Source organism: Notolepis coatsorum, assembly GCF_963971535.1.
Source record: "Notolepis coatsorum genome assembly, chromosome: 1".
NCBI classification, from domain to species: Eukaryota; Metazoa; Chordata; class Actinopteri; order Aulopiformes; family Paralepididae; genus Notolepis; species Notolepis coatsorum.
The window spans coordinates 125,386,724-125,412,048 of NC_140165.1; the positions used below are offsets into that span (position 1 = coordinate 125,386,724).

The 25,325-nt window shown below is 42.9% G+C and overlaps 2 protein-coding genes across 2 annotated transcripts in view; one reads left to right on the top strand and one right to left on the bottom strand.

Annotated features, from left to right (window-relative positions):
• The window catches only part of psmg2 (proteasome (prosome, macropain) assembly chaperone 2), a 35,533-nt gene extending 31,021 nt beyond the window's left edge, over window positions 1-4,512 (top strand). The window contains exons 6-7 of the mRNA XM_084317046.1: window positions 2,365-2,485; window positions 4,269-4,512. Coding sequence (XP_084173172.1) covers window positions 2,365-2,485; window positions 4,269-4,349 — 202 coding nt within the window. The 3' untranslated portion in view covers window positions 4,350-4,512. The remainder of the gene's footprint in view (window positions 1-2,364; window positions 2,486-4,268) is intronic.
• A 3,833-nt stretch (window positions 4,513-8,345) lies between these two features.
• ptpn2b (protein tyrosine phosphatase non-receptor type 2b) overlaps window positions 8,346-25,325 on the bottom strand; it is a 77,197-nt gene continuing 60,217 nt past the window's right edge. Inside the window, exons 8-10 of the mRNA XM_084332293.1 lie at window positions 22,679-22,956; window positions 18,013-18,105; window positions 8,346-9,220 (exon numbers count right to left, since the gene is read on the bottom strand). Coding sequence (XP_084188419.1) covers window positions 9,196-9,220; window positions 18,013-18,105; window positions 22,679-22,956 — 396 coding nt within the window. The 3' untranslated portion in view covers window positions 8,346-9,195. The remainder of the gene's footprint in view (window positions 9,221-18,012; window positions 18,106-22,678; window positions 22,957-25,325) is intronic.

Genomic DNA, 25,325 nt, shown 5'->3' on the forward strand with positions numbered 1-25,325 from the left:
GCTGCAACTAACCTTCATTAACAAGTAGGTTTGATGAAGCACCTCTCCTACACACCCTGTTCACTACAGGGCTGCAACTAACCTTCATTAACAAGTAGGTTTGATGAAGCACCTCTCCTACAGACACACCCTGTTCACTACAGGGCTGCAGCTAACCTTCATTAACAAGTAGGTTTGATGAAGCACCTCTCCTACAGACACACCCTGTTCACTACAGGGCTGCAACTAACCTTCATTAACAAGTAGGTTTGATGAAGCACCTCTCCTACACACCCTGTTCACTACAGGGCTGCAACTAACCTTCATTAACAAGTAGGTTTGATGAAGCGCCTCTCCTACAGACACACCCTGTTCACTACAGGGCTGCAGCTAACCTTCATTAACAAGTAGGTTTGATGAAGCACCTCTCCTACAGACACACCCTGTTCACTACAGGGCTGCAACTAACCTTCATTAACAAGTAGGTTTGATGAAGCGCCTCTCCTACACACCCTGTTCACTACAGGGCTGCAGCTAACCTTCATTAACAAGTAGGTTTGATGAAGCACCTCTCCTACACACCCTGTTCACTACAGGGCTGCAACTAACCTTCATTAACAAGTAGGTTTGATGAAGCACCTCTCCTACAGACACACCCTGTTCACTACAGGGCTGCAACTAACCTTCATTAACAAGTAGGTTTGATGAAGCACCTCTCCTACAGACACACCCTGTTCACTACAGGGCTGCAGCTAACCTTCATTAACAAGTAGGTTTGATGAAGCACCTCTCCTACAGACACACCCTGTTCACTACAGGGCTGCAGCTAACCTTCATTAACAAGTAGGTTTGATGAAGCACCTCTCCTACAGACACACCCTGTTCACTACAGGGCTGCAGCTAACCTTCATTAACAAGTAGGTTTGATGAAGCACCTCTCCTACACACCCTGTTCACTACAGGGCTGCAACTAACCTTCATTAACAAGTAGGTTTGATGAAGCACCTCTCCTACAGACACACCCTGTTCACTACAGGGCTGCAACTAACCTTAATTAACAATTGATTACATTTGCAATTGAACATTTCAAAATGATTGACATGTGCGGTACTAGTATCCTCAGGTCACATGGGTAGTTGCCTCTTTGACACCACCTACTGAATACCCAGAGTAGGAGATGAGCCATGAAGTGTATTTATGTCTGTAAATGCTGTGTAGTGTGGATGCTACTGTACATGAGTAGGGTGAGTAACCTACATGCCATTACTGCTTTTTATCTATTGACTCATTATAGCTACTTTATTATCTTGAAATAATATAACACCCGGCCGTTACTACGACATTGTTTATCATTACATGCAATTTATCTATGCCTGTAGCTAAATGCTGAAAAACGGGGAACAAAAAGAGAAATAACTTTTTAGTATATCTCCATGTGTTATTATTATATGTATTATGTGTTATCTCTCCACTCCACGCTATGGTAGTGCTTGTGCGAGCACAGGAGATACGATTATAAAATAATATGATATATATACGTATACATGTAAATCAATATCTTCCTTTTAAATAAAATAGTCTCAGGAATTGGGATTGTTAAAGCTAATTAGCCTAATCCATGTAAAAAAGAGTAGCCTATAGTAAATACACACACACAAAAGAGAGGGAGAATAGCTTAAAGCAGACACAATTATTTTTGAATATTTCAAATCTTACCAAACGTGTCAAATGTGAATGAAACATGGAGTCCTGGCTTCAGGCAGAATCACAAACAGTGGTTTAAGAGAAGTTATTTATATTTTTTAACGTGATTCATTCATAATGGCACACTAGTTAGGTGACATTGTATATATATATTGAACACTTTTGTTTACACTTGTTTACGTATTTTTGACTTTCTATTTTATATTTTATCTATTTCTTATCTAGCACACTCTCAGGAGCAGAACAGGAAGAAGCATTTCATATAAAAGTATTCTGTGTTTTTGTATGACAACTAATAAAGAAACTTGAAACATGTTATGACTTTGAATTGTATTGTAGTTGAACAGCTGATCTCTGTATTGTAGTTGTTCAGCTGATCTGTCTGTGTTGTAGTTGATCAGCTGATCTGTCTGTGTTGTAGTTGAACAGCTGATCTGTCTGTATTGTAGTTGATCAGCTGATCTGTCTGTGTTGTAGTTGAACAGCTGATCTGTCTGTATTGTAGTTGATCAGCTGATCTGTCTGTTGTAGTTGAACAGCTGATCTGTTTGTATTGTAGTTGTGCTGAACAGCTGATCTGTCTGTATTGTAGTTGTTCAGCTGATCTGTCTGTATTGTAGTTGATCAGCTGATCTGTCTGTGTTGTAGTTGATCTGAACAGCTGATCTGTCTGTGTTGTAGTTGTGCTGAGGACCTGACTCTGGCCGTGCTGCTCATCTTCTGCTCCGAGGGCGACAACATCCCAGATGCCTTCACGCTGCTCAACCACCTCAACGACTGGCTCCACCTGGTGGACACTCCAGTGAGTCACACCTCCACAGCAACCAGCACATAATATGCCAAATTAGAATTGCCCTGTTTAATTTTGATGTAACCATATAAACGCTAGGGCTAACATATCATATCTTTATGAGTTTAGATTGGTATCGTTTTCCAGTACAATTACAATGTGATGATCCTATTTCATTTCAAAATGTTCTACTCTTTTCCGACACCAACCCACATGTCCTTGGGGGAGTTTAAAGCAGAAGAGTCGTGTTCACAGGGAGGTGGTTTTAAACAGTATAGTGTTCACAGGGAGGTGGTTTTAAACAGTATAGTGCTCACAGGGAGGTGGTTTTAAACAGTATAGTGTTCACAGGGAGGTGGTTTTAAACAGTATAGTGCTCACAGGGAGGTGGTTTTAAACAGTATAGTGTTCACAGGGAGGTGGTTTTAAACAGTATAGTGTTCACAGGGAGGTGGTTTTAAACAGTATAGTGTTCACAGGGAGGTGGTTTTAAACAGTATAGTGTTCACAGGGAGGTGGTTTTAAAGAGTATAGTGTTCACAGGGAGGTGGTTTTAAAGAGTATAGTGTTCACAGGGAGGTGGTTTTAAACAGTATAGTGTTCACAGGGAGGTGGTTTTAAACAGTATAGTGTTCACAGGGAGGTGGTTTTAAAGAGTATAGTGCTCACAGGGAGGTGGTTTTAAACAGTATAGTGTTCACAGGGAGGTGGTTTTAAACAGTATAGTGTTCACAGGGAGGTGGTTTTAAACAGTATAGTGTTCACAGGGAGGTGGTTTTAAACAGTATAGTGTTCACAGGGAGGTGGTTTTAAACAGTATAGTGCTCACAGGGAGGTGGTTTTAAACAGTATAGTGTTCACAGGGAGGTGGTTTTAAACAGTATAGTGTTCACAGGGAGGTGGTTTTAAACAGTATAGTGTTCACAGGGAGGTGGTTTTAAACAGTATAGTGTTCACAGGGAGGTGGTTTTAAACAGTATAGTGCTCACAGGGAGGTGGTTTTAAACAGTATAGTGTTCACAGGGAGGTGGTTTTAAACAGTATAGTGTTCACAGGGAGGTGGTTTTAAACAGTATAGTGCTCACAGGGAGGTGGTTTTAAACAGTATAGTGTTCACAGGGAGGTGGTTTTAAACAGTATAGTGCTCACAGGGAGGTGGTTTTAAACAGTATAGTGTTCACAGGGAGGTGGTTTTAAACAGTATAGTGTTCACAGGGAGGTGGTTTTAAACAGTATAGTGTTCACAGGGAGGTGGTTTTAAACAGTATAGTGTTCACAGGGAGGTGGTTTTAAACAGTATAGTGCTCACAGGGAGGTGGTTTTAAACAGTATAGTGTTCACAGGGAGGTGGTTTTAAACAGTATAGTGTTCACAGGGAGGTGGTTTTAAACAGTATAGTGTTCACAGGGAGGTGGTTTTAAACAGTATAGTGCTCACAGGGAGGTGGTTTTAAACAGTATAGTGTTCACAGGGAGGTGGTTTTAAACAGTATAGTGTTCACAGGGAGGTGGTTTTAAACAGTATAGTGTTCACAGGGAGGTGGTTTTAAACAGTATAGTGTTCACAGGGAGGTGGTTTTAAACAGTATAGTGTTCACAGGGAGGTGGTTTTAAACAGTATAGTGTTCACAGGGAGGTGGTTTTAAACAGTATAGTGCTCACAGGGAGGTGGTTTTAAACAGTATAGTGTTCACAGGGAGGTGGTTTTAAACAGTATAGTGCTCACAGGGAGGTGGTTTTAAAGAGTCTGAATGAACTGTGATCTAAGTGTCTTGTCTGTGTCTCCTGTCCTCCAGAGCCAAGGACCCAACAAATGGAGGATCCCTGCTTCCTGGAGGCTGTTGTTTGGTAGCGGCATCCCCCCTGCACTGTTCTAACCCCCCCCCCCTCCCAAAGAAAAGAAAACATTTTCAACAAATCTAACTATTTGGACACCATTTTCTAATTCTATGACTATTCTAGGTTTTCCATGATTGTTGCAACCCATGGGTAAATGTTAAAGGGCACTTGTATAATTTTAATAAAAGGTGACTAAATCCATTGTGAATGTTTATTTTTCAACAGTGATTCCTTAGGGAAACAAATGAATAAATACAGGTGAGTCCAGCTGCCTCGTGCCAGTCAGCTGACCGTGGCTGGCCAGTCAGCTGACCTCGTGCCAGTCAGCTGACCGTGGCTGGCCAGTTGCCACGCAGTTTTCTTGGAAGGCCTGCCTCCAAATACATGTCATTTGATTCCTTCCAAAAAACATGTTGCAACCAGTTATGGATTCAGGGTTTACATTTTGTCATTTATCTGAACGCTGTTATCCAAGTTCTGTACAACAAGTCATCAGGAAGGGCACAACTCTATCAGCTGAGTAACAATGTTCATCAAAGTGTTGAGTGCTACAGTGTAGGTTAGTTTATTAGGACAAGTGCATGACGGTAAGGTTAGTCAGGGTTAGATTTATATATATATTTTTTTATTTTATATCAGATAATGGTTGAAGAAGTGCGTCTTTAGTCGACGGCAAAAGATTGGACGTGTTTCGGCTGTCCTAACTGGGGTGGATAGTTCATTCCACCATTGTGGGGCAAGGACTGAGAATAGGCGGCTTCTCCTTGATGACCCTCCCGGAGCTCGGATAGGAGTAGGTCTGAGGCGGCCAGAAAAAGCAGAGCGTAGGGGTCTTGAGGGTGTGTAGTTAGAGACCATTGACCGGAGGTAGGCGGGAGCGGTTCCCTTTGTTCTTATGATGACAATAAAAAGGAGGTGCTACTTATATGGAGAATAAAAAAATGAGTCAATGTCTAAAATGACAATTTGAACTAGAGGTCTGCAAGCCTGAGGGGCCCGACACCATGGACAGATTAGATGGGGTTCGGCTCGGGCTCCTTTGATTTGTCTCGTTAATTTTACACACGCGCATAAGAGAGTCGTGCGTCAGGGGGGAAAAGCACACAAGCGCCGTCACGCAACGTAGTGCTGTCATCAGATCAGAGAGATCTTGTGTCTGAGTCAAGATGGATAAGCTAACAGATAAGATAGTAAAGGGAGGCGGCTGGGTGGCGTAGCAGAGATTGCGCTCGTCACCAATGCAAGAGACTCCGGTATCGAATCCCAGTCTCAGCATTGCCTTCGGCTTGGGCCGGCCGTCGTACTGGCTCATTTGGCAGAGGTAGCGGGTGGAAGTCGATGGGTGGGGATTGGACGTTGTGGACAGCGACTCCTACAGGTCGGTTGGGTGACGCCTGTACAGCAGAGACAGGAAGTATCGGGGGCAGCGTGAGCCTCCCACGCGTTACTCCTCGCCACTGAGAGTCTGCGCTGTCTGGTGAAAAGATGCGACAGGCTGCCTCCTCGTGTACCGGAGGGGACACGTGATGCAAGGCTTCTATCCTCACTACAGCCGACCAGTGGGGGGCATAGTCTAGCAACGTTCAAGACAGGGGAGGGGAGAATTGGATACACGAAATTGGGATGGGAGAAAAATAGAAAATGGGGAGAAAAAGTGGATAAAAAAATAAAGATAAGATAGTAAAGGGAGAGCTTTTGAAAGTTCCCAATGTGTCTGGGAAAGCTGCATTTTGGAAGCATTTTAAAGGGGAACTATTTGACTTTCTTTCACTATTTGGGCAATTTTACACAATTCCTGTGAGTTTATGGAACACATCTGGAAGTTTTTTTTTTTTTTTAATTCATTGTTTTGTATTTTTTATCAAGTACTCAAAAACAGCATTTTTCTACCTCAATATTTCAAGCCGTTTTGAGGCTGGGCTCCGCCCATACTGGGAATGCGATGAGAGAGAGAGAGGTGCTGCGAGTGGTCCCGGAATGTTGCCATGTAGGTAGCAGTTGGCTACAAGACGGGCGGGCGTTATTATGCAGATGAGAAACCTCAGATGTTCAACGCAAGAGGTTTTTGTTGCGGAAGCGGCGAGTCCTGATTTACTCAAATGAATTGGCTGCTGGTTTCTGATTGTTTTAGTTATGCTTTTGTATCATGACATTAATGTTTTAGTCTGTCTGCAGTGTATTTTTGCTGGTCAGCTGTTGTTAGCCGCGGAGCTATGTCGTTATTGCATTGTGCATTTTTAGTCGTAATGTAGCGTGTGAGAGAGAGAGAATAACAGATATAGGCAGAGAGGTGCGCTGGACAGCGCCTGCCTGGTGCTGAAATGGCAGACGAGCAGTTCCGTGTGTGAGACATGAGTCTGTTGGCCTCATGCTTTAGTCAGGCTAGGGGCCTCAGGCTTTAGTCAGGCTAGGGGCCTCATGCTTTAGTCAGGCTAGGGGCCGCATGCTTTAGTCAGGCTAGGGGCCTCATGCTTTAGTCAGGCTAGGGGCCTCATGCTTTAGTCAGGCTAGGGGCCTCTGGCTTTAGTCAGGCTAGGGGCCTCTGGCTTTAGTCAGGCTAGGGGCCTCAGGCTTTAGTCAGGCTAGGTGCCTCAGGCTTTAGTCAAGGCTAGGGGCCTCAGGCTTTAGTCAGGCTAGGGGCCTCAGGCTTTAGTCAGGCTAGGGGCCTCAGGCTTTAGTCAGGCTAGGGGCCTCAGGCTTTAGTCAGGCTAGGGGCCTCAGTCTTTAGTCAGGCTAGGGGCCTCAGTCTTTAGTCAGGCTAGGGGCCTCAGGCTTTAGTCAGGCTAGGGGCCGGGCCTCAGGCTTTAGTCAGGCTAGGGGCCTCAGGCTTTAGTCAGGCTAGGGACCTCAGGCTTTAGTCAGACTAGGGGCCTCATGCTTTAGTCAGGCTAGGGGCCTCAGGCTTTAGTCAGGCTAGGGGCCTCAGGCTTTAGTCAGGCTAGGGGCCTCAGGCTTTAGTCAGGCTAGGGGCCTCAGGCTTTAGACAAGCTAGGGGCCTCAGGCTTTAGTCAGGCTAGGGGCCGGGCCTCAGGCTTTAGTCAGACTAGGGGCCTCAGGCTTTAGTCAGGCTAGGGGCCTCAGGCTTTAGTCAGGCTAGGGGCCTCAGGCTTTAGTCAGGCTAGGGGCCGGGCCTCAGGCTTTAGTCAGACTAGGGGCCTCAGGCTTTAGTCAGGCTAGGGGCCTCAGGCTTTAGTCAGGCTAGGGGCCTCAGGCTTTAGTCAGGCTAGGGGCCTCAGGCTTTAGTCAGGCTAGGGGCCTCAGGCTTTAGTCAGGCTAGGGGCCTCAGGCTTTAGTCAGGCTAGGGGCCGGGCCTCAGGCTTTAGTCAGGCTAGGGGCCTCAGGCTTTAGTCAGGCTAGGGGCCTCAGGCTTTAGTCAGACTAGGGGCCTCATGCTTTAGTCAGGCTAGGGGCCTCAGGCTTTAGTCAGGCTAGGGGCCGGGCCTCAGGCTTTAGTCAGGCTAGGGGCCGGGGCCCGTGCAGACCTCTAATCTGAACTAGGAGAGGGAGTTGGAAGAGAATCAGAACTCCAACAAGAGACCGTCAACTGAGGTGAGACTGGGATACAGTTGAGTCCAACATGTGGGATGCTGTGTTAGGGTTAAAGGTCACCATGAGTCCATCATGATGCTGTGGTGTTAGGGTTAAAGGTCACCATGAGTCCATCATGATGCTGTGGTGTTAGGGTTAAAGGTCACCATGAGTCCATCATGATGCTGTGGTGTTAGGGTTAAAGGTCACCATGAGTCCATCATGATGCTGTGGTGTTAGGGTTAAAGGTCACCATGAGTCCATCATCATGTATGTATATATGTATTTATTGTGGGGATTGGGAGGGGGACGTTTGATGTTTGTTTCATGCAGTGTTTAACAATCTGTACAATTACCACCAACCATCGTTGTGTGGCATTAAAGTATCTTGTATCTTGTATAATAAAAAAACACAGAACAGCCTTGTTATTAAGGAAACTAGATAATAAAAAAACCACACAGAGAATGGCCTCATTAAGGAAACTAGATAATACCAGTTTATTCTTTCAATAGGAGTGGAGGGGAAATGTAAGACTTTAGACACATCCATTCAAAAAGGAGAACAGGTCATGAAATCAGGGTTTTCTATTTTTCAAAAACAAATACAATATTTTCTGTCTTTTTTTGGTTTGTTTTGTACAAGGGAAAAAAATATTAATTTTTACACATTTTAAAAAGAACGCTATGTACATGGTGGAAACACATCAACATGCCACTCAATGTCTCACCTGAGGGAGGAGGTGCCTTCATCTCAACCCCCTCTCCACACCGGTGGAAAAGTTCAAGTAATCTCTTATAAAAAATAGAACATTCATTTTTGCCTCTGAAAAAAGGTTCTCTAAAAATACACATATATATGAACAGCGTTACAGATTGCCAATGCATAGCCCCTGTTTTCACTTCATTTTGTTCAGCCTCAATTCAGTGAATGGAGGGGAAAAAAATGACAAAGACGCTAATAATATAGTAAGTGTGTGATAACGCATTGGGGGGCGGGAGCGTGGTTTTGGCTGTAAAAAACAAAACAAAGCTGGTGTGTTAAGTATTTTTCAAACGTTCTTGGAAAGAATGTTGGAAGTGTTTTACTGTAAACAGTTATAAGAGAGATGGGACGGACAAGAGTGAACGCCGGGGGAGAGAGACGGGTTATGTGGGAGTGACTGGTTGACAAGAGAGGGGGGGGACAGGACTGAGGAGATGTGGGGACATTGTGGTGCTTGGTGAGCAGAGGCTGAAGAGCTATAAAGAGAACAGAGGACAGGAGGAAGAGTGGTTTTCGGGGTCGCCATGGGACTGGAGAAGGTGGTTGGATCCCTGCCGATGTTGGCTTCTGCTGCCAGAGGTGTGGTTCTGTGGTCAGGTGTCGCTGGCAGTCCTCGCCCTGTCATGAGACACAAAAGGTGAGAAGAACCAACAATGGATTCCTGTCCACAAAAAAAAAGTGTCCCAAATGTGATCAAAGGAACTCCTAGTGCCGTTTAACAAATAATCTTCATCACGACCTCCATGACAGCTTTGGAGGACACACTTCACTGCTAACAGTGGGAATAATTACCATGAGCTCACCTAGCCTGCATGAGCTAGCCTAGTCGACACAGTCCAGTGTCCTTGGATCACATTACACTCATGCTTAATGTCATAGCAGCAGCAACAGCAGTCATATTTTAATAAAGCACTGTTCAGATGCTCTTGGTAGAAGTTAAAAGGGACATTTCACCAAAAAGACAAAACGGATATTATTGCATGCATTTAAATTCCATGTGGACAAGCTTGCCTCAAAGTTGCGAGAGAAAAGTGGCTTCATGTGCAGAAACAGAACCGGCTTTCCTTTGATTAGTGGGAAGAGAGTCGAAGCAGTTTTCTCATCAGTCTTGGACTGTGGTGATGTAATGTATAGGCTGCTGCCTCAGCCCTTAAATCCCTGGACTCTGTCCGTCACTCTGCCCTCAGATTCATCACTAATGATAGATACGACACTCATCACTGTCCTTTATGAGAAGGTTGGTCTTCGCTGATGGAGAGGCGCAACAAACACTGGTATTAGTTAATTTTAAGGCCCTTATTGGTAAGCTATCTCCTTATACTACATTATTGTAATGGAACCTATGGAACCCATTCTAGTGACTGGCTGGTGCTTAAGGTTCCTCGAGTTTGCTTGGAACAGGGTAAATCTGCATTTTTCTATGATGCCCCTAGCTCATGGAATCAGAAGTGTCTTATTGCCAAGTAGTTTACACATAGAAGGAATTTGATTTGGTTGTTAGGTGTGACATTAACGGAAAGACAATTACGGTAGAATAAAATACGGTAGAGTAGAATAAAATAAACTCCAACAGTCCTTAAAGCTTTAGATTCTCCCCTCTGTTACAGAGTTTAAAACCTTGATCTCCAACCTTTGTCAATCAAGTTGTATGTGTTTTAATTGATTTGTGATCCTTATTTTTGTCTAGACTTGTTGTCTTATTGTTATGATTTTATATGTTGTGACTTTATATGCCTTTTGCTTATTTCTGTATGTACTGTACACTCGACGTGACTGTACATGAGGGAAACCTCAGTTATTTGAATGAAGGTTTGATATGAAAATTCAATTAAATATATATCAAACTGTAAACAGTGTGAGATTGTCCTCTGCGGTCTTGTCAAGCGGAGGACACTGAACCATTGGATCAAACCACATCAAGGTGATGGAGATGGAAAGAATAAAAGCATGTCCCAAAGCTGCAATAAAAGACACTTAAAAAAAAAAAGGAGTTTGCAAGTTGTGCAATATGAATTCCAATCAAAACGTTGTGTTATAAGCAAATGTCCACTGAACTGGACATTCATATGCCAGACACCTATAGGAAGATTGTTAGGGAGTTTGTGAATAACCTATGACATGGGATATGATAAGTGCTTTAGGCTGATTTATATTAGAGTGCTCAACATTTTTCACAACAGAAAAGGCTTGTTCTGGTGAAGGTTTCGGTCTTTCTCTCTTTGGTAACAAAACGTGCCATTCTTCTGACTGTTTGTGTTCATCTGCTCTACCAATCATTCCTCCTCTGTCCTCCATGTATAAACACGTTAGCTACAGATGACACCTTCCATGCCCTCCGTGTACAGTTACAGCCATTAGGCCGGTCTACCATTCTACCCTGGTGCCGACAGGGTTGATTTTGAGGTTGATTGCTGTTCTGTTATATGCCACCAGGAGGCGCAAAGCCTGATAGAACTGATCTGCAGCATTGATGGACAGCCGCAGCGCTTCAGAAATAAGTCTCAAGATCCATAACACACATGAAGAATATTTACATCAATTTGACATTCATACCTTATGATGATGAAGTTAGACAAGCTTTCTCTAGGCCAGGAGTTGGCAACCTTTAGTATCAAAAGAGCCACTCTTTAACCCTAACCCTAACCCTTTCTCTAGGCCAGGAGTCGGCAACCTTTAGTATCAAAAGAGCCACTCTGCCCCCTCCTGCCTCTGGAGCCGCAAAACCTAGTTACCCTTCAAATGAAGATAACAGTGTATAACGTTTTATATATACTTATACTATATATAGAGGGATATAAAGCTTATTTCTAGTATGTACCTATTGTTATTTTTCGTTTGGTCTCAAGTGTCGGAGAGGAGACAGGCAGAAATGACAGTTGGCACCAAATCCATTCCAAATAAGAGACAATGGACCCAGTACTTTGTTGGTGGTGTGAAAATATCCCTACAAACATTCAATATCTTTGGAACCGTTTGTGTTAAATTGTATCTGAATGGGGAGATTATCTTCTCTTCGTAAAAATGTTAAGTGTATCTCATAAAGGCTGGCTGTCAGTGCGCAGAATAAGGTATATATTATTGAAATGTTCTCTAATGAACGCATCTATTTCTATATTTCATATAGTTTCATACATCTACTCCAGTGCGCTGTCAGACAGATTCGGCTGATTCTGCCTGGCTGTACAACTTTAGTTTGTTAATAATATATATTAGTTTAGTTTGTTAATATACCGGTATATTAAAGGATTCTGCCTGGCTGTACAACTTTAGTTTGTTAATAATATATATTAGTTTAGTTTGTTAATATATTAAAGGATTCTGCCTGGCTGTACAACTTTAGTTTGTTAATAATATATATTAGTTTAGTTTGTTAATATATGAAATGATTCTGCCTGGCTGTACAACTTTAGTTTGTTAATAATATATATTAGTTTAGTTTGTTAATATATATTAAAGGATTCTGCCTGGCTGTACAACTTTAGTTTGTTAATAATATATATTAGTTTAGTTTGTTAATATATATTAAAGGATTCTGCCTGGCTGTACAACTTTAGTTTGTTAATAATATATATTAGTTTAGTTTGTTAATATATATTAAATGATTCTGCCTGGCTGTACAACTTTAGTTTGTTAATAATATATATTAGTTTATAAATGAAATTATTCTGCTTAAATGATATCAATACTTCCAGGTTCGTATTGGTCTCTACCTAAAGTATTGCAATTTGATTGAACTGTGATATATTGCAACTTATCACAGTTTTTATTTGATTCTACACAGTAAAAGGCTGATAATATCCCAATAGGGAAATACAATGTCAAAATCAATTACACTTGATTGGGTTTTTTCCCTCCCCATTTTCAAGAACAATAACTTCATTATATGGTCTTTGATTAAAATGTTGGAAATAGTAGGGCTATAGTAAAAAATCACACATCATTACAATAATGTCAGGGAGGAAGGTATCAATATATTGTAATTTATATTTTTTACATTTAAACATTAGCTATTTTCACCGAATAGTATACACATAAAAAACATTCTACTTTTGGCAAAATTAACTCAGAAAAACAAGCAAATCAACCATGTTTGGATTCTGAAGGAACGTCGTACAGTTAGGTTACCCACTCACAACCACTTGCTTGCTCTGAATCATTTGACCTATGCAGCAATGTGTAAGACAGCAATATGCCATGCTGACCAACATTGTCCCTCCTCATCACTGAACAGCGCAGGCATAAGAGCGTGTATATTGCACCTTAAGTTGAGTCCTATAGTAGCTTCAAAAGACAACTGCAAACACAAACATGCCACAGAGCAGCCTAACATCGACACAACAAACCTGCCAGAAACAAGCCAAATCACACAGAAGCAACAGAACCTCAGAAGAAACAGCAGACCGAGACCACACACAGACACACACACAACTACACACAGACACACACAGACACACACAACTACACACTTCACGTACAGGTCTGGGGATGCTTTTTAAAAGCTGCCGGTAAACGTCCTCCTCTAAAAGTCGTCTTCGTGGCTGTTGCTGTCACAGAGGGGGACAAAGTTACAGTGCCCCCCACTGGACAGGCCAGTTCTTGTCATGTACAGCAAACGCAGCCCAAACTGTCCGAGGAGAACCAACAACAACAGATTAACACCGGTGACAGAAAGAAGCCAGACGTTGCTGCTTCAGTCATCAGCTCTGGACAAATAGACCCGAGAGCCTCGAGATAAATGGAGTGGGAAGTAAAATAACTTGAACCAGTAAAAGTACAACACCACTCAGAGTATTATTTCACTGAACTACAGCGTTGCAATTTTTAGGGTATTAGAAACCTCTCACCTTTTTTGACAATGTAAAGACAACAAGGGTAAGCTAGGCTAGCTATTTGGCAACTTTTCACATCAAAATGAGCACATATTTTATAATACTGAAATAGAAATTCCTGATATTTATGCAGTTGATTGCCATTCCACAGATAATTGTAGGTACACATATGAGTTTGGTGAATTTGTTAACACCTTGCTACACACAATGCAATGTGTACTATTAACCCAAGAAAACACATAAAAATGAACAGTATTATGTAAGTAAGTATCATGTTACTGTACGACAAACGGTTCACAAGATACGAAAGGGGTGCGGCTTAAGTGAAGGGGGCGGGGCAAACAAAGCGGATCTCCCCACCGAGTCCAGCGTCGCCGGCTGCAAGTCTCTATGACGGTTATGGAGATACAAAATGGGGCGTGGCTTGTGAATAGGGGTGTGGCATAAACAAAGTTGTGAGCGCCTTGAAGTGTGTGATAATTTTAAACCAGAAAAGTCAGAGATTGAGTGAAAACCTATAGGGCATGGTGGTTGCGGTTTAGTGGAAACATGCACAGTTCAGGAGACAAGCAGCTCAACATTCTGCCATTAATTCCTACGGGCCAAATACAATTAAATACTTGCTGTTGACCAATTTGAAAAATAGAATCAAGGTCCTTGGCCTGTTGTGTGCTATGTTTCATCCACATAGGATCAGAACTGCAGACGTTACAGCTGGTGTAAAGCGACAGAATGACAGTACCACAGGAGTCATTATTTATACAATAGGTAAAACTAGCATGATACCTTTTAGCCATGAAAGATAGCCAGGGGCTCTAAGAGCGGCAATGTCGGCTGTCATGTCAACCTTTGTGGTCAGGTGATCAGCTTGCTGCCTCGTCCTATGACTACCACAGGATGGCGATAGAGTGACAAGAACCAACACAGCACACTGTCCACTGTAGTGAAACTCCAATAGAAGAGGAACAGTGACAGCAGCCTGGGCTGTGATGCTGTTCTATCAAAATAGGCCATTTGCTAGCTTGTAGAATAGCAGTGTCTGTGCGTTGGTGCTGTGTTACATACAGTAGCATTACTAATATGGAAAGATGCGGGAAGTGGGGCGATCGGTCCTAAATTAAGGAGCTACACAGTAAACCTCAGAGCTTCAGATCACATTCAAGCCACACGATAACCGAACTGGTTACACTTGTCTCTCACAGTTCTTCACAGAAAGCAGCAGGTTCACCAGAACAGTGCTAGAGGGACATTTCATCATCCCAGGGAGAAAAAGCGCATTCAGTAAATCAGCCTTCTGGATCAGAGCTGCAGAGTTCTGGAACACCATCCCATCACACATCCGCAGCACTGATACACTCAGGTCCTTCTGGATCAGAGCTGCAGAGGTTCTGGAACACCATCCCATCACACATCCGCAGCACTGATACACTCAGGTCCTTCTGGATCAGAGCTGCAGAGTTCTGGAACACCATCCCATCACACATCCGCAGCACTGATACACTCAGGTCCTTCTGGATCAGAGCTGCAGAGTTCTGGAACACCATCCCATCACACATCCGCAGCACTGATACACTCAGGTCCTTCTGGATCAGAGCTGCAGAGTTCTGGAACACCATCCCATCACACATCCGCAGCACTGATACACTCAGGTCCTTCTGGATCAGAGCTGCAGAGTTCTGGAACACCATCCCATCACACATCCGCAGCACTGATACACTCAGGTCCTTCACACACACACTCAAATCATGGCTGTTACAAAATCAGGTCTGTGACCATTAGCAAGTCACGTCCCAGTCCAGCTGCCCACTGCCCAGCCCCTGTATGCTTTCCTACTAGCCTGACTGTCCTTATGTGATTTATGATTATGTATATGTGTGCCTGCCTATACAGTGTGTTTATACATGTATGGGCTTTGATTTGTCCCTGTACATAGATGTATAGATGCACGAATGCCTAGTGAGTGAATGTACAGAATATGTTTTAAACTGTTTTTATATTAGCTTTAATAGCCTTCTATTTTTCTGTTTATTTTCTGGCTTAAACATCTAGCCCAGGGACTACAACTGAAAACTGTTGATTGATATGCACTGTCCCATATCAAATAAACTGAGTAAACTAAACAGGATAGCGTTCCAACATTGCATCAGTTATTATCAGTTGTTTTTTTGCTATAAATTACAATACAATAAGTGGGGTCACCTTATATTCATGTTTTAAAGATTGAAGGTGTCAAGGTAAAGAAAGGTCAACTTTGGAGTGATTCCCACTAAACTAGGCTGGCACACACCTGGACCCCTCTCTGTACTGGATACACTAAACTAGGCTGGCACTAGGGATGGGTACCGAATTCGGTTCTTTTGAGGTACCGAACCGAAACACGTCGGTACTACCGAGTATTGATTCAAGTGAGATTAAAAAAAAAAAAAAAAAAAAAAAAAAATTTTTACCTTTTTTCTTTTCATGTCAACGTTCACACGCACAACACACGCTTACCTAGGATTTGACTTGATTCAACAACAAAGCAGTCGGAGCAATGGCAAGCCGAAAACGGTCGAAATTGTAGTTATTTGAAGTTAGGATTTTTTTTCACGACTGAGGTAGGTAAATACATTTTTTTAGACTAAAGTACCGAAAAAAGGTACCGTTGGGTACCGGTATCGATTCACAGGTACCGGTACCGTATCGGTTCAAATGTGAAAGGTACCCATCCCTAGCTGGCACACACCTCTCTCTCTGTACTGGATACACTAAACTAGGCTGGCACAGACCTGGACCTCTGTACTGGATACACTAAACTAGGCTGGCACAGACCTGGACCTCTGTACTGGATACACTAAACTAGGCTGGCACAGACCTGGACCTCTGTACTGGATACACTAAACTAGGCTGGCACAGACCTGGACCGCTCTGTACTGGATACACTAAACTAGGCTGGCACACCTCTCTCTCTGTACTGGATACACTAAACTAGGCTGGCACAGACCTGGACCGCTCTGTACTGGATACACTAAACTAGGCTGGCACAGACCTGGACCGCTCTGTACTGGATACACTAAACTAGGCTGGCACAGACCTGGACCGCTCTGTACTGGATACACTAAACTAGGCTGGCACAGACCTGGACCTCTGTACTGGATACACTAAACTAGGCTGGCACACCTCTCTCTCTGTACTGGATACACTAAACTAGGCTGGCACAGACCTGGACCGCTCTGTACTGGATACACTAAACTAGGCTGGCACAGACCTGGACCTCTGTACTGGATACACTAAACTAGGCTGGCACAGACCTGGACCTCTGTACTGGATACACTAAACTAGGCTGGCACACACCTCTCTCTCTGTACTGGATACACTAAACTAGGCTGGCACACCTCTCTCTCTGTACTGGATACACTAAACTAGGCTGGCACACCTCTCTCTCTGTACTGGATACACTAAACTAGGCTGGCACACACCTCTCTCTCTGTACTGGATACACTAAACTAGGCTGGCACAGACCTGGACCTCTGTACTGGATACACTAAACTAGGCTGGCACACCTCTCTCTCTGTACTGGATACACTAAACTAGGCTGGCACACACCTCTCTCTGTACTGGATACACTAAACTAGGCTGGCACACACCTCTCTCTGTACTGGATACACTAAACTAGGCTGGCACACACCTCTCTCTCTGTACTGGATACACTAAACTAGGCTGGCACAGACCTCTCTCTCTGTACTGGATACACTAAACTAGGCTGGCACAGACCTGGACCTCTGTACTGGATACACTAAACTAGGCTGGCACACACCGCTCTCTCTGTACTGGATACACAGATCAATCTTCTCGTCTGACTCTGAGGAAGATGACAAATAGGTCCTAGGGCTGGACGGTATGGTCTAAAATGTATATCACAGTATAATTTGAAGCATAGACGGTAACGGTATATATATCACGGTATATTTAATTTATCTCAATTTCTATATAAATGCTTCTGAAGGGGTAAAACACTGGCATGGCAGCTGTTACTGTACTCTTCACATAGTACAGAGGTATTTTAAGAACATTTATTGTGCAAAACTGCAATAGAAAAATGCAACACCTTTTCTCAATTTACCTTTTCTCAACTGTCTGCGGGGGGTACGGTCATTAATATGCCGACGCTGTTGAAACGTAAATAATAAAAAATTATAAAATGATTCTGTTACAGCTGCTGAGCTATATACTATAGCTAATGTCCATCAATATCTTCCTTTTGAATGAAATAGGTTCAAGAATCTAATCGAATCAGGATTGTTAGGCCCAGATGGGATAACAGGGCGAATACTTAAGACCTGTGCCAACCAGCTAGCCCCGGTGTTCACCACCATGTTCAACCCATCCCTGGCAGAGTCCGTGGTCCCACCTGTTAACCCTTTCACTGCCGCACTACCAAACGGTTAACCCTTTCACTGCGACAATTCACAGACGGTTAACCCTTTACTATTACACAACAGCCGTCGGTTGTGTGATAGTAAAGGGTTAACCTTCTGTCGTGTGGCAGTGAAAGGGTTAAGAGGTTAAAGCATGTGGTGTACAGTATGGTGAGATATTCACCTTTTCCTCTTCTTCTCTGTGTCGTTCCTCCTGGGTTTGCCTTGCTGGGGCGTCTTGGTGGCGTTGGACCGCTTGTCTTCTCTGCGTCTCTTGCTGTTGGAAACAGAACCAGAACCTTTACTATCACACTACAGACGCTGTTAGAACCAGAACCTTTACTATCACACTACAGACGCTGTTAGAACCAGAACCTTTACTATCACACTACAGACGCTGTTAGAACCAGAACCTTTACTATCACACTACAGACGCTGTTAGAACCAGAACCTTTACTATCACACTACAGACGCTGTTAGAACCAGAACCTTTACTATCACACTACAGACGCTGTTAGAACTAGAACCCTTTACTATCACACTACAGACACTGTTAGAACCAGAACCTTTACTATCACACTACAGACGCTGTTAGAACCAGAACCTTTACTATCACACTACAGACGCGGTTAGAAACAGAACCTTTACTATCACACTACAGACACTGTTAGAAACAGAACCTTTACTATCACACTACAGACGCTGTTAGAACCAGAACCTTTAATATCACACTACAGACGCTGTTAGAACCAGAACCTTTACTATCACACTACAGACGCTGTTAGAACCAGAACCTTTACTATCACACTACAGACGCAGTTAGAACCAGAACCTTTACTATCACACTACAGACGCTGTTAGAACCAGAACCTTTACTATCACACTACAGACGCAGTTAGAACCAGAACCTTTACTATCACACTACAGACGCTGTTAGAACCAGAACCTTTACTATCACACTACAGACGCAGTTAGAACCAGAACCTTTACTATCACACTACAGACGCTGTTAGAACCAGAACCTTTACTATCACACTACAGACACCGTTAGAAACAGAACCTTTACTATCACACTACAGATGCCGTTAGAACCAGAACATTTACTATCACACTACAGACACTGTTAGAACCAGAACCTTTACTATCACACTACAGACACTGTTAGAACCAGAACCTTTACTATCACACTACAGACGCTGTTAGAACCACAACCCTTTACTATCACACTACAGATGCTGTTAGAACCAGAACCTTTACTATCACACTACAGACGCGGTTAGAACCACAACCTTTACTATCACACTACAGACGCTGTTAGAACCAGAACCTTTACTATCACACTACAGACGCTGTTAGAACCAGAACCCTTTACTATCACACTACAGACGCTGTTAGAACCAGAACCTTTACTATCACACTACAGACGCTGTTAGAACCAGAACCTTTACTATCACACTACAGACGCTGTTAGAACCAGAACCCTTTACTATCACACTACAGATGCTGTTAGAAACAGAACCTTTACTATCACACTACAGACGCTGTTAGAACCAGAACCTTTACTATCACACTACAGACGCTGTTAGAACCAGAACCTTTACTATCACACTACAGACGCTGTTAGAACCAGAACCTTTACTATCACACTACAGACGCTGTTAGAACCAGAACCTTTACTATCACACTACAGACGCTGTTAGAAACAGAACCTTTACTATCACACTACAGACGCTGTTAGAACCAGAACCTTTACTATCACACTACAGACGCTGTTAGAAACAGAACCTTTACTATCACACTACAGACGCAGTTAGAACCAGAACCTTTACTATCACACTACAGACGCTGTTAGAACCAGAACCTTTACTATCACACTACAGACGCTGTTAGAAACAGAACCTTTACTATCACACTACAGACGCTGTTAGAACCAGAACCTTTACTATCACACTACAGACGCTGTTAGAACCAGAACCTTTACTATCACACTACAGACGCTGTTAGAAACAGAACCTTTACTATCACACTACAGACGCTGTTAGAACCAGAACCTTTACTATCACACTACAGACCCTGTTAGAACCAGAACCTTTACTATCACACTACAGACGCTGTTAGAACCACAACCTTTACTATCACACTACAGACGCTGTTAGAACCAGAACCTTTACTATCACACTACAGACGCTGTTAGAACCAGAACCTTTACTATCACACTACAGACGCTGTTAGAACCAGAACTCTTTACTATCACACTACAGACGCTGTTAGAACCAGAACCTTTACTATCACACTACAGACGCTGTTAGAACCAGAACCCTTTACTATCACACTACAGACGCTGTTAGAACCAGAACCTTTACTATCACACTACAGACGCTGTTAGAACCAGAACCTTTACTATCACACTACAGACGCTGTTAGAACCAGAACCTTTACTATCACACTACAGACGCTGTTAGAAACAGAACCTTTACTATCACACTACAGACGCTGTTAGAAACAGAACCTTTACTATCACACTACAGACGCTGTTAGAACCAGAACCTTTACTATCACACTACAGACGCTGTTAGAACCAGAACCTTTACTATCACACTACAGACGCTGTTAGAAACAGAACCTTTACTATCACACTACAGACGCTGTTAGAAACAGAACCTTTACTATCACACTACAGACGCTGTTAGAACCAGAACCTTTACTATCACACTACAGACGCTGTTAGAACCAGAACCTTTACTATCACACTACAGACGCTGTTAGAACCAGAACCTTTACTATCACACTACAGACGCTGTTAGAACCAGAACCTTTACTATCACACTACAGACGCTGTTAGAACCAGAACCTTTACTATCACACTACAGACGCTGTTAGAACCAGAACACTACAGACGCTGCACAATTCAAGTATATTAGAGTTAATAAAACTAGTTCAATGGTAATTGAATAGATCTGCTTAAAGAAATAAATAACAATTGAATAGATATTAAATGTTTTAATTTCAATGTGGGGACATTCGGTCCGCGAAAGGATAGGAAATCAAGGACAAGGTTAGGGTTAGGGAGCGTAACAAACAGAGTGTACTGGGTTAGGGTTAGGGAGCGTAACAAACAGAGTGTAGGGTTAGGGAGCGTAACAAACAGAGTGTAGGGTGAGGGAGCGTAACAAACAGAGTGTACTGTGTTAGGGTTAGGGAGCGTAACAAACAGGGTGTACTGGGTTAGGGAGCGTAACAGAGTGTTAGGGTTAGGTCGCTTTCACACAGGGGCTGTTTGGTCCGGACTTTCGGACCAGAATTCGATAGTCCGGTTTTTCGGGTTTGTGTGAATGCGTGTCGAACTCGGTTCGCGGACCAAACAGGCGAACTCTGGTCCGCCTGAAAACGTCGGTCTCGGTTCGGCTTCATCGAACCAAACGCGAACCAAATATAGGAAGTGATTATTATTACCACTGCTCGCAGCACTCACTGCAAAACAAGCACACTGCATCTATCTCTCTATCTATCTATCTATCTATCTATCTAACTCTGCATCTTGGGAAGAAGGAAGAAAAAACGCGGCTTATTATTATTACCGAGGCGCACAACATTGGATCAATGGATCAATGCCACGTCAATACTATTATTACCTTACCACTGCTCGCAGCATTCATTCACTGCAAAACAAGCACACTGCATCTATCTATCTATCTATCTATCTATCTATCTATCTATCTATCTATCTATCTATCTATCTATCTATCTATCTATCTGTGCATCTTGGGAAGAAGGAAGAAAAAACGCGGCTTATTATATTATTAATAAAACAGCTACTTGTGGGCACTCATAAAAACACTGTGGTCTACAAGTTGTTTAGCGAGAGGATGGTGGTAATGTGCTTCAATAGAACAATGGATCAATGCCATGTCAAAACTCGCGTGTGGAGGGCTCGCAGACAGTCCACACACAGACACACACACGCGCGCGTACACACAGGCTCGCAGCCACACACACATTTCCACTGTCCAATAGACAAGCGCCCTTTTCGACCGCGTGACATTGTTCAGAAGGTTCGGGTCCGCCTCACAGATTTCTATGTGAACGCAGGCGAACCAAATGAAGAATGCAACAATGTTGCAACTTCACCCCCAGAACCGCACCGAGTCCACCAAAACTATATGTGAAAGCGACCTTAGGGTTAGGGAGCGTAACAAGTGTAGGGTTAGGGTTAGGGAGCGTAACAAACAGAGTGTAGTGGGTTAGGGAGCGTAACAAACAGAGTGGACTGGGTTAGGGTTAGGGAGCGTAACAAACAGTGTTAGGGTGAGGGTTAGGGAGCGTAACAAACAGAGTGTTAGGGTTAGGGAGCGTAACAAACAGAGTGTAGGGTGAGGGTTAGGGAGCGTAACAAACAGAGTGTAGGGTTAGGGAGCGTAACAAACAGTGTTAGGGTGAGGGTTAGGGAGCGTAACAAACAGAGTGTTAGGGTTAGGGAGCGTAACAAACAGTGTTAGGGTGAGGGTTAGGGAGCGTAACAAACAGAGTGTAGGGTGAGGGTTAGGGAGCGTAAAAAAACAGAGTGTAGGGTGAGGGTTAGGGAGCGTAACAAACAGAGTGTAGGGTGAGGGTGAGGGTTAGGGAGCGTAACAAACAGTGTTAGGGTGAGGGTTAGGGAGCGTAACAAACAGAGTGTAGGGTGAGGGTTAGGGAGCGTAACAAACAGAGTGTAGGGTGAGGGTTAGGGAGCGTAACAAACAGTGTTAGGGTGAGGGTTAGGGAGCGTAACAAACAGAGTGTAGGGTGAGGGTTAGGGAGCGTAACAAACAGAGTGTAGGGTTAGGGTTAGGGAGCGTAACAAAGGTACTGACTGTGCTGAGCTGCAGTCCAGCTCCGGCTCTCTGCAGGGAGACTGTGTTGCCGTTTTCACATCCTGCCTGTCGACCTCTCCTTCCTCTGCCTGTGGGGGCGCTGCTGCTCGCTGGCTGCCGTTGTACCTGTCTGAGGGCTGCCTGGCCGGGGGTGTGGCCTGGGCCGGGGGCGTGGCCTGGGCCGGGGGCGTGGCCTGGGCCGGGGGCGTGGCCTGGGCCGGGGGCGGAGAGTCCGTGACGGGCTCCTGGTCCTCCCTGGACAACTCCCTCCACTGCGTCTACAGGAAGGTGACTTGGTTCAAATAGGACTTGTGATATGGGTGAAAAATCTATATATATATATATTATATATTTCATCCATATCCACCCAGCCCTAGTTGAATATATATATATATATATATCACACATTTAGAGGGACTTTCTGAGTATTTGTTGTAATCATTCATTCAGACAACAAATTGTATATAATTTTTTTCATATTTAAAGTTTTTTATTTTTCACAAGCAAGACAATACATACATGACAAGACAAACGAAGACAAAAATAATAATAATAATAATAATAATAATAATAATAATAATAATAATAATAATAATAATAATAATAATAATAATAATAATAATAATAATAATAATAATAATAATAATAATAATAATAATAATAATAACAACAAGGGGGTGAAGGGGGTTGCAGAGTGTTACAAAGGTTCAGTACACAAACATATTCCAGATAGTGATCTAATAAAGTTCAGGGGACCTTGAAGGCCATCGGGCCGATCACTCTCTTGAAGAGACAGAGCAGCCGGTTCCATTGATATCAAGTCCATGAAGTCCTTGCGCCAGTTCTCCAAACTGAAGCAGTTCGGTTTGCGTTCTTTCCAGTTCATTAAAATAATCCGTTTGCATGCTAGAAAAGCCAGTGCTACAATATTATTTACAATCTTTGCTTGAGCAGTGTCCAATTTTTACACCCAATATACACGTTATAGGGCAAGGATTAATGTCAATTTGGAGAGTAACTGACGGGTCCTCAGCGATGTCCAACCAAAATGTCCTAACAAGCGGGCAGTGCCACAGCAAGTGCATGAGCGTACCCTCTACTCCACACCCATGCCAGCACAATTTGGGTAGGGTGTGATTCATTTTATTCAGTGTACAGGGTGTTACCCTGTGTAGTATCTTTAATTGTATAATTTTATATCTAACACATTTTGATATTTTAGTACTATTCCTAAGTGCTGCTTCCCATTGTGTTTCAGATATGGGTATACCCATGTCTCGCTCCCACTGGACTTTAGTTTGGGTATTGGTATCAGGGGTGGTTGAACATGATAGTTTATACATTGCAGAAACAATGCCTTTCCTGCCTGTAATTCCCCTTAATGTCTCTTCCAAGACTCTGTTTGTTCCTATAACTATGCCTTTAGACAACAATGATTTAATAACTGATTGTATTTGTAAATAAGATACAAATTCTGTGTCTTTCAGCCCAAACTGTGTTTTAAGTTCATTAAAAGGTATCATATTTCCCCTTTCGATCACTTGGCCCACCTGTGTTATATTATGTTGTTGCCATACATTATTTTTAAGGATTTTACCTCCTGCAGAGAGCAAAGGGTTTTTCCATAATGGACATGATCGTAAGGAATATCCACTAAAGGTCAGGCGTTTATGTAAGATTTTCACTATTTCAAATTCTAAAAGCGGATTGTCCAGTCTGGGAGTGATTTTTGGGTTATACCACAACATTGAAAGAGATAGATTTTACATTTACATTTAGATAGATCTTTGTTATGTTCTTCTATCATTTGTTCTTCAAGCCATTCCCAGCTGCCAATCTGTCTCACACTATTGTAAGCCCACTGCAAGGGGTATCTTGAGTTATATGCCATGTAATACTGGTGGATATCTGGTAGTCCTATTCCTCCACTACTTCTTGGTTTTATAAGTTTTTTTATGGCTGATTCTAGGTTTTCTGTTGTTCCATAGGAAGCCAGAAAATAATTTGTTTATTTCTTTGAACCAACTAGGAGGGAACTTTAACGGTATAGAGGACATCAAAAAAGCTAGCCTTGGTAACAAATTCATTTTTATAATATCAGATCTGCCCCATAGGGATAAAGGCAAGACTGTCCATCTTTTGATGTCCTCCTTTATATTCTTTAAAAGGTCCGATGTATTTACCTCAACCATTTTTTCAATGGGAGATCGGATTTTAATTCCCAGGTATTTAATTCCTTTTGGCTTCCAATTGAAAGGAGCAGAACCCAGATGTGATTGAAAAGTTAGGTTGTTAAGTGGAATAGCTTCACTTTTACTATAATTCACTTCATAGCCCGAACATTTACCAAATGTATCTATAAGCTTTAGCACTTGAGAGATGGAATGGCTAGGATTTGTTAGTGTTAATAATATGTCATCAGCAAACAGGCTGGCCTTATACTCACAACTACCAATATGAATACCACTGATTTCCTTATGAGCACGTATACACAGGCAAGTTGCTATGCTATGCACTGAAACCAAATTCCACCAGCCTGGCTGGGTGGTCATTAAAGAAATTAATTAAAGTGGTTCGAGGGAAAGAATAAAAATGTGCGGTGAAACCGGACATCCTTGGCGGGTAGATCGATAGAGATGGAATGGAT